Raw genomic sequence first — 9,834 nt, forward strand, 5'->3', positions numbered from 1 at the left:
GGGAAGCAGCGAAGGGAAGAAAACCTAATGGGTAGCCTCTAGGGTTCTTCAGATCTTTCGGCGATGGTGGTTGTTGCTTTCGGGTGGAGTTGAATCAGAGAAAGAAGACCTCGGATTGCCAGGGCTTCGAAATCGGAGTATGAGAGGTGACATATTCACCTTACCCGCGGTGGTCCCAATCAAACGAAACCACAAAACCCTAGTGAGATTTCTTTGTGGCTCATCTCGGAGGTCGACTGGACAGAACCGTGTGGCCATTCTTATAGTCGTGACCGGATGGCGTGCAGCCTGGCGTTGACTCGTCGGAGGAAGGCGAAGAAGATGGTGGTTACGGTGAGTCCACCCTAGTGGTCAGAGATCAGTGACAGAGGAGAGAGAGTCCTCCAGATCCACTTTCTCTCTCCTCCATCTCTCTCTCGTTTGTGCTTGTTTCTCTTTTATAATGAACTAGACGCATCCAGTAGCTAAATAACTTGGTTTAGATGATTTGAGATGTTTATAATGAATCAGTAGACAATTTTGAAGCTCCTGAATTTTCAAGGAGGACTTTTGATGGGTATCGATTAATTTTTGATTTTTAATTTAGTATGAAAATTGATATGGATCTGTTATTCAAAATAGTTATATAGATAGATGTTAACAGCTTTCATGTTTAATTTGGGTTAATTTGCAGAAGCTCAGGAAGCGGCACTGCTAAGGAGGAGGATCAAATCACATTACCACAAGACATACTGTATTTTATCATATCTCAAACATGTAATACTCTATCATATATCTTGTCTTTTAATTTTGAACCCATACATATGTTAACCACTTGCAGCATGAGAAAGCAATGAACAGGTGAGTATTTTCACTCTAGACAATTGTAGTTCACCTTCATCAAGTCTATTTCTGAAATTAACTTGTCCTCCTAGGATCTTTTTGTTTCATTTAGTATTATTCTTTTATGCTGAGTTTCACAATAAATATGACATCGGAAAAGGAGCAGCATGGACTATATATAAGCCTATATAATTTGATTTAGATACAGGTGGATCATGGAAACAAAAGCTTGATTGGTGAAGCTAAGTATTTTGCAAAACCTATGCCACCGAAACATGATTTCTAAATATGGGTGTTTTACTTACGCTTGCAAGTACTATGGTGTTTCTAATAATGGGTAGGTAAGTTGCAGAGAATCCTTTTGATTCGAAGGAATAAAAAAATCTTCAGGGATTCTATGCACAGTATGCACTACTTTGCAGAATGTATAACCTAAAAAGGGAGAATTGAGGAAGCTGATAGAGGTTAATCGGGTTTAAGTCACAGGAGGAATATGAATGAGTAGTTAGGGAGAGAATATGAAGGAGTCCAAAGCCTCCTAAAGTGACTTGTTCTACTATAATTCAGACTATAAGAAGCAAGCTCGTCTATAGGAAAGTAATCCTTCTGCAAAATCTGAGTTTTATCTTGAATGAAGACCTCCTTATTAGCTAGTCTCTTGTTTGCATTTGGTTTCTTCTGCTAGTGTTTTCATCTTTGACTCGAATATATTAATTACTTCTTCTATTTCTAATTATCTGTTAACATGGCTGTTTCTCACAAGATATATGGAATTCTTTTCAGGTACATCATGGAGGTTCTGGGACAGCTGCTGCTGGTTTGAAAGCTGCGGTAACGTAATTGCTTATGCTATTCTTTGCAATCTGACATTTTTGAATGAAAGCTGCGGTAACGTAACTGCTTGTGCTATTCTTTGCAATCTGACATTTTTGAATGATTCAGCGGCTTATCTTTGGTATTGTGATTAACTTTGGTAATTGCTCATTTTTATGCTTGATTATCTTTGGTATTCTGATTAACTTCTGTTATCTTTTAAAAAATCCCTTCTGTGCTTATTTGGTTTAGTTGAAGCAACTTTATGTGATATTGGCTCAAATTGGGAATGATCAAGACCAGTGTCTTTTAACTAACTGTTCGGCAAAAGGCTGTTTACTTGGCACTTGTTATTGATATTGGGATTTTGTCCTTGTTCTTCTTCTCTTGCTTGCTATTTGATTTCCAAAATTGAAACTTTAACTGAAATTAGTCCACTACTTTGAGTTGATGACTTTTAGAGTAATTGAATTGGTCAGCCATTATCGACTACTTTGTCATTATTTTCCTGGACTTAATATATATCCTTCCTTGGTTTAACACTTCGAGTTATGTCGTAATTCCCATAATTCAATGAATACTATGTTTCACTTTATCTAAACAGATGAATTTACTCTATCTAAACATTCACTTTTATTTCAGATTTCTTTGAAGGGGAAACTCACCCACGGACTGTGCTTATACTGACCAAACCAAATTCAACTTATGTTCGAATTCTGTGTGCAGAAATGGTCAGGTATGGATCTTATCCTCTGTCACTTGTGGAATCAGATGCCACCCATTTGGTACTCTTGTCAATTCAGGGTTGTGATGTGGGATTCAAAACGTTATTGCAAAGGTAACCCAGTAACATATGTTTGACCTTCCTCTTATTTTTTTGTTATTTTTCTTTGTTACAGTTGTTGGACTTCAATGTTTGGAAGACTGCTTGGAAAAGAACTGCTGAGAACTGAATTAAGGAACTTCTCTTGCTTTTGTGTAGTTTCTCTGCAAATAGTTTCTAAAAGAACATGGTTTTTGTTACAGTTGTTTTTGTCTTTATAGTGATTATGGATAATAGTCTTGGGTTAGAATGATGCTGATGATATTATTGCACTTTCTCAATATGCAGAAAAAGAGAGTGCGGATAGTTTTGGGATCTATCTTAACAAAAAGTGGGTCACATAAATTGCTTATGTCTTGTTTTTAACTTTCAAGAAAGAGGAAGAATTAGTCCCTATACCACATGGGTGTCCATTCCTCCATATATAGCACATAATGTATCTATAATATATGCTGGATATCCTATTAATTACTAGGACAATAGCATTGATATAATGAGAGCATGTCAGGTTGTCTCTACTTGATGTAGTGAAAATTTCTTATGCTCTCGTGTTTGATTGTGTTTCAGGTCCATGAAGCATCCAACCATACCTAAAGGGCCAAAGTTCCATATCACTCAACATAAGAAGATCAAGTGCTGCTTGTCATGGAATGATGATGAGCTCCTGCTCCCTCAACATAAGGTAATGATCCTCTGTGCTGACTTTTTGTGTGTGTATATGTGCAGTAATTCGTACCTGAATTTATAAATTAATGTATGTATATGGCTGGATTATGTTAATTGAAAAATCGACAAGTGGATCATTACTGTTAAGGTCTGTTTCTGTCCAGAGTCAACATGTAATATATTCAGAGTATTTCTTTCTGTTTTTGGTTGCAATCTTATATTTTTTTATGTGGAAACATTTCTATATTGTTAGGCATTATTGATCTATTATACAAATTGATTACTGTAGTCAACTATATTTCCATGACTAATATGCATAAACCTTGTTCATGCTAGGGTCGGAGAAAACGAAAACTTATGTGCAGCAATATCATGCAAGAAGAAGAAAGCCAATGTCTTCGTTCCATTAATTGGAGTAGTTGGTGGACTTGCTATAGGCATCTGACAAGGGTCTGATCTAATCACTGCCCTTTACTCTTGAGCCTTGATCCTTGTCCACCCCATCTTAGGCCTTTTCGTTTTGAGGCTATGCTATTATGTTTGTAGCATCAATGGTTATATTATTTAGCATGAGAAGAAAAAGAAACAAGGTAATGAGCTCATGGCTGCAAAGTCTGCTGAAGCTCATGGACTGGAAGCTCTGAAGTGCAATAGGCTTGAAATTTATTTTTAGGGCTGGCCTGACAATTTTAAGTACATTTTTGGATGTATTTTGCAATGGGGGTTTCTTAGATGTACTCCATTTGTGTATCAATAGTAGCATATATTGTCAAATCCATTTAGGTACATTTTTGTGGATTATAACAATCATATATATATTGGTAAATTACTATTTATTTGGTGATTTTTGATTCCAGCATTGAATATGAATCATTCTAGTAGGACAACAAATGAAAATGTCGTCTGATGAGGATTATAGGGTGGATTCAAACAAATTTTCAACAATTCACACGATGGTTCTTACCGATATCATTGTTGGATGCACACAAAGACAACAAGTATTAGCAAAAACCATTGTCTCAAATGTCACCATACAACGGTTTGAGTTATATCTGTCGTGTGAAGGCACACATACACTGAACCGTGGTATGAGTAGAAGTCACACCACGCTAGAATCCTAAAAACCGTGGTATGAGTAGAAGTCATACCACGCTGGAATCCTAAAAATCGTGGTATGAGTAGAAGTTACACCACGGCATATTTCTGTCGACAGCATGTCGGCAGATCTGCCGGTCCATCAGACGACGGATTCAGCTGCAAACCGACGACCCAATGATCGGTATATGACGGTTGAAAACCGTCGTCTGACAGCCTTTCATCAGACGACGCCTCGATAGACCACGAAAATGCAAAACGTGAGACGACAGTTTTAAACCGTCGTGTGAAGCCTTTTGTGTAGTAGTGTGTAGGGGGTAAGATCACCACTATTCTGTTGCGATCTCTGATATTGTGTGGTAAAGTTTGGACCTACTACACTTTTTGCTTGTGTGAGTCGGTCTGCCCAGAACACCCGTTCTCGTTTTCTGAAGCCTATCGCTTCTTCATCCTGGATGAATCTCTGTTGGAGAATAAAATCATTTCCTAACAAGAAATCTGATCATTGGCCTTCAGATTGCCAAACATTGTGGATGATGAATGTTCCTCCACCAATGGTGATATGAACATTTTTTGCTACTTTATTCATTGTAAGATGACTTCCGTCAAACGTGACACCCGTAGCAATTCTTTTTTTTTCTTCTTCTTTCCAGAGTTCTTCTGGAATTGCAAATCTTTTTGCAACAGTGAATCCTGATCCATTATCTACAAATGCATGTAGATGATATTTTTTGTGATCAGGGAATTTGAGTCCAATTTCTATGTAGTTGCTGTATCTACTAGTAGAGACGACCTTCGATTGTTGAAGCTCATTTTCATGAGCTTGTTCCTGTGGTATGAATGGTTTGCATTCTTCTGGAACAATTTCTGGTGGTTCAACCAGGTCTATATTTTCATCGACCTTTTCTTCATCGATTTCTTCTTCCTTTATTTTTGAGGAAGATGGTTCCATGATTTCTTGGAACAAAGTTTCTACTTCTTTCTCTTTTTGTTCAGAGAAATATTCTTCATATTCTTGTTCAACCAACTGGCTGATAAAGCCATACTTGGTTTTTCGTCTTGCTTCAGCTATGAAGCATTCTTTGTGATAAGTCTTTTTTGACTCTTCACAAAACATAGGGAGACCATCCTTTTCGTGACATAGACAGTAGTCACAAACGAATGTACCAGGGTTCACCTGATAAGAAGACATTAATGCTTCTGTCTTACTTTCTTCCCAATTTTTGACTTTAAGAACATTCATCTGCCTAGATTCCAAGTATTCTACTTCATAATCAGTTTCAGAGTCAGATGCGACTTCTTCTTCATTGTCAGACCAGGCAGAGTAAACTGACATGTCGTCTTCTTCATCATCAGAGTAGGCTATTTCATAGCCCTTCATATTAGCTGTTTCTACTATAGGCTCGTACTCTTCAAACAGAGCTTTAGTAGATCTTTTACCCTTTTCTGGGCATTCGTTGGCATAGTGCCCTTCAGCTTTACATAACCAACATCTGCAAGCTTTTTTGCTTGGTTGTTGCTGTTTATGCTGATGATTATTCTTCTTTCTCTTGAATAATTTCTTTTTTGGATCTTCATCCTGTTGTTTTTTGAAATTGGGACTCTTTTTGAATTTCCAATCTCTTTTCTTATTACCCTTTTTAAATCTTTTGGGGTAATACTTTTCCTTTCTTTTTCTGTGGAACTTGGATTCATGACATCCCCAGTTGGTTGGCATATCTAGTATTCCATAACAGAAATTTTCAACTCCTTTGAGTTGTTTCTTAGACATCTTTGCTCTAAGATTAGCTTTGCATTGTTCTTTTAGTAATTGCCGGATTCTGTCGGCAATTCCTCCAACTGAAAATCTTTCAATTGGTTTTTCAGCTATGCTTTCTCTCACAGCTGTTCTCCATGGTTCAGGGAGTTTTCTGTGCAATAAGTTGACTAGATCAGTATTCTCTAGTTCACCAATCGTACAGTAATATTCTTGAAATTCATTCAAGTATTCTTCAAAATATCTCATGTCACAGATTTTGAGAGCATAGGTATTTGATTTGGCCGTTTCTTTAGCCTTCTCACTTAGGTTTGAGAGATCTCCACAGAACTGATCATACAGGGGTACTGCAAAATCATACGGAGATTTCGAAGTTTTAATTTCTTATAGCCAGTCTTTTCCTCTGGCAGTCTCTTTGAAAGAGAAATAATACTTTTTTGCTACCCCAATGAGAGTAGTTTCATAGTACACCAGAAGATCTGGTGCTTCAAATTTTCCAAGGGTAAGAGCAAAGGCCATCATTAGGCTATCAACCCATTGGTCAAGAGTTTTTCTCTTGTCTAGAGCCTTGTCTAGATTTAACCAGATACCATGAGTGGAAATGGGTACTCTAGGTATATCACTACGTCAATAATGGCATCAGACGACAGTTTTGGACTGTCGTCTGATGAGGTTGGGTGCTGTTGTTAAAGCCTGTGCCGTCTGATGGGGGTGGTCAGACAACAGCACAAAACTGTCGTCTGAAGAAGGATAGTACAAGAGCAAGTGTCTAAATATATGTTGTCTGAACACCAGAAAAGACAATAGTAGAAAACCATTGCGGTTGTGCAAAGCAAATTAAGTCAGCAGAAGATGAAGACTGGAGACTTGTGAGGACAAGTCAGAGAACATTGCTTTTAGAAAAAGTGTTGTCTCTATGAATCTTCAACATCGAGGAATAGCTGTTAGCTGTTGAGTGGATTTTATTAACACAACATATGTTTGGAAATATCAGTCTGTTAATGTATCATAGTGCATCATTTTCCAAGATAACTATTGTTTTGTTAGTAGTTGAACAACAGAATATGTAGTTTTGCAGTTGTGTTTCGTACAGTTGGGCAACTACACTTGTTTGAGGGATATTGTAGTTAGGTTTTACACACAACAGTTTTTTCATTTCAATTTTTTGAAGTTCAGTTATTAGACAATAGTTTTTAGTCATAATTGAATTGTCTAAGATAGGATCATAGGACATGCATTCTGGACATTGCATCTAATACAAAAACCTATTGATCAAAATATCCACAAACACATCCAACATTGATTCCAAAAACTTTCCATTGATTCCAAAACATACAAATTCCATCAGCAGTATTCATAGCCCAACATTAACATGAACATACTAACCCTGCCTAAACATAAATGTCAAAAAAATCAAGGCCAGAAACATGCCCACTTCCTTCTCTTCATCAACTTCCTCTTCCTTCTCAACAACATGATATGCAAAGTAGAATCCAACACCAAACTGACCAATCATGCTAACATCAGATCTAGTAGCCAAGGCTTCCATGAATTTCTTGGTGCCAGACCTTGCAATGGTACCAAGGTTGTTGACCAAATCTGAAAACACAAATAGAGCAAACTCATTAAGTACCTCATTGAAACACTAGTTTATTTTTCCACTTGACCTTAAACAAAAAGGAAGGAAAGAAGAAGCTAGGAAGCAGAGAGGAGAAATATGGCACAAACTCATAATGGAAGAATTACCTATTACTTTGGCAAAGGACATGATTGCTGCAATAACTAAAAGTCATTACATGCATGTTATGGAAATATGGTATTTGTGACACAACAATCTGGATGACTCAAAGTATCAGCATATACAGAGTATCCCTATATGTACATGACACCTAATGCCCTTCCTTGTGATAACAGTTTGACTTCTAATCCCTCTAAATTAACAGAACACAAACATAAAATTTTTCAGAATCGATAAATAAACCTACAAAATGTGATAGTTTAAAAGACAAGAAATCAATAGGCCTCAAATTCTCATTACACAATGAAAAAAAAAACATGACTTCATGAGCAATAAGTACCTCATATATACTAAATGCTGTAGTAACCACATAAGCAAAACCAATCAGTAACAACGCAACATTTACTAAGCAAGTTTATAACTTCAATTGGCTATAACAATCCCAAACTTCCAAGTTCAATAGTTTGATTAGCTATACAATTTAATAGTGAGCTAATGCAACAACAAATAATAAATCTTTGCAAAGAGTCATAGAGATCTGTAAAAATCTATTTCCAACTTTGAACTAAACCATATGCACATATTGGACTCGACTAATACTAACAGATCTGTAAAAATAAATGATGAGCTAAGCAAAAGCAATTACCTTCTGGAGAAGGGTTAGAACTGACGGTGATCTTTTTCATTGACCACGTATGTAACAAAATGATAGGTCAAAGAACAAGAATCCAATAAGAGAAACATAAAGTCATAAGCTGGAGGTAGGAATTATTGAAAAACATAGAATAGGTTGCATATTTGGAAAATTGAGCACTTCCTACCTTAGCAACAACCAAGATCTGCAGATTTTTGCAATTGAAATTAAAAACCCAGCCCACTCCATCCGGTACTCAAGCTGATCATGAGATTCCACAAACTTAACAAGATTTTTGCTTCGTATCTTGGCTTCTTGGATCAAATTAATGAACTGCAGGGCTCGGCTATTGTTAGATAGCTTTTCAGCTGATATATGGCTAGCTTTTGGATAGCCATTATCATCTGGTAGCCAACGAGCACATTTAGCACACTGTAAAATAAAATCATGAGTAACTAGGCTTATATGCTACAATGATATTAACAGGGAACGCCACAACAATCAAAAACAGTATGCTATAATACAATCACCACATATCTTAAAAACCGTATTGAAATGATCCTTGTGTTCAGGGGGAGTAACATATATAAGCCATTCAGCACTTGTTGGCTATTCAATGATGTACTCTTGTACTCTTTTTAGCCAAAATCCAGCACTTCCTACCTTAGCAACAACCACAATCTGCAGATTCAATTTCAAAAACCCTAGATTTTGCAATTGAAATTAAAAACCCAGCCCACTCCATCCGGAAACTTAAAATAACAATTCAGAACTGGGCAAAATCTTAACCGCTTTTCCTAATTTTCTCAGTTCGATTTCGATTTGTGCAAATAACCCACTTTTTTTCAAAAACCCATTCAAAATAGATAGTAATCAAAACTCAAAACACGAATTAAAGCAGGGAGATAAACCATACCTCAAAGAGAGAGAGTCATAGAGGAGAGCGTGAGTGAGGGGTTTTTATATAAGGAACATCCCATTGGGAAATTCGTCTTCTTCCTTCTCCACAACGCGGGGAGTAGCGGCGGAGGAGCGTTGATATCGATCGGGGATTGGAGCTTCGACCGTGGTGCTTCGGCGACTATGGCTGGCTTTCTCTGCAAAGATGGGTAGAAGCCGGCTTGGCCTTAGCGGATACGCGTGAGAAGATAGCCGTTAGCGCGGTGAGGAGGAGATGATGGGGAGGTGAGCCTAGGGTGGGAGTTCGAGATCGGAAATTTGGACAAGAGTCGGGGGCTGAGACAGAGGTCAGAGGATTGGGTTTGAGAGAACAAGAGTCGAATTCAGTGGTAAGAGAGTGTGAAAAGGGGTTTTGTAAAAAGGGGGAAATTTAATTTTTGGCCAAAAAATGGGCGGGCAAAATGAAAGTTTTGTTGGTCGATGGAGGTATTGAGTAAAAAAATTGAGTTTTGGTCAAGTGTGAAAACTCACACAACATAAATTCACATTCATTGTCTGAAAAAGAGTTGCACAACAGACTATAAAAG

General features: G+C 37.3%; 1 protein-coding gene across 4 annotated transcripts; it reads right to left on the reverse strand.

Moving 5' to 3' along the window:
- Window positions 1-7,274: 7,274 nt before the first annotated feature.
- On the reverse strand, window positions 7,275-9,565 carry LOC133744001 (uncharacterized). Of its 4 annotated transcripts, XR_009863334.1 has the most exons (4): window positions 9,264-9,565; window positions 8,535-8,779; window positions 8,360-8,390; window positions 7,275-7,574 (listed from the first exon to the last, which is right to left on the reverse strand). XR_009863334.1 is itself a non-coding variant. In XM_062172101.1 (2 exons), exons 1-2 carry the CDS (start codon window positions 7,741-7,743, stop codon window positions 7,357-7,359), a joined length of 240 nt encoding a protein of 79 aa, XP_062028085.1. In that variant the 5' UTR covers window positions 7,744-8,353; the 3' UTR covers window positions 7,275-7,356. The 4 variants fall into 4 exon arrangements, 1 of the variants encoding a protein (XP_062028085.1); XR_009863332.1 differs by lacking the exon at window positions 8,360-8,390; XR_009863333.1 differs by having other exon boundaries at window positions 8,360-8,779.
- Between the last annotated feature and the right edge of the window lie 269 nt (window positions 9,566-9,834).

This window comes from Rosa rugosa, chromosome 4 (genome assembly GCF_958449725.1).
Source record: "Rosa rugosa chromosome 4, drRosRugo1.1, whole genome shotgun sequence".
NCBI lineage: Eukaryota > Viridiplantae > Streptophyta > Magnoliopsida > Rosales > Rosaceae > Rosa > Rosa rugosa.

Bases quoted from the DNA above. Each gene is read 5' to 3' on its own strand.
- LOC133744001 (XM_062172101.1), bottom strand. From the start codon at position 7,743: ATGTCCTTTGCCAAAGTAATAG. The intron at 7,575-7,721 runs GTAATTCTTCCA...TTGTGTTTTCAG, and splicing joins GTCCTTTGCCAAAGTAATAG to ATTTGGTCAACAACCTTGGT.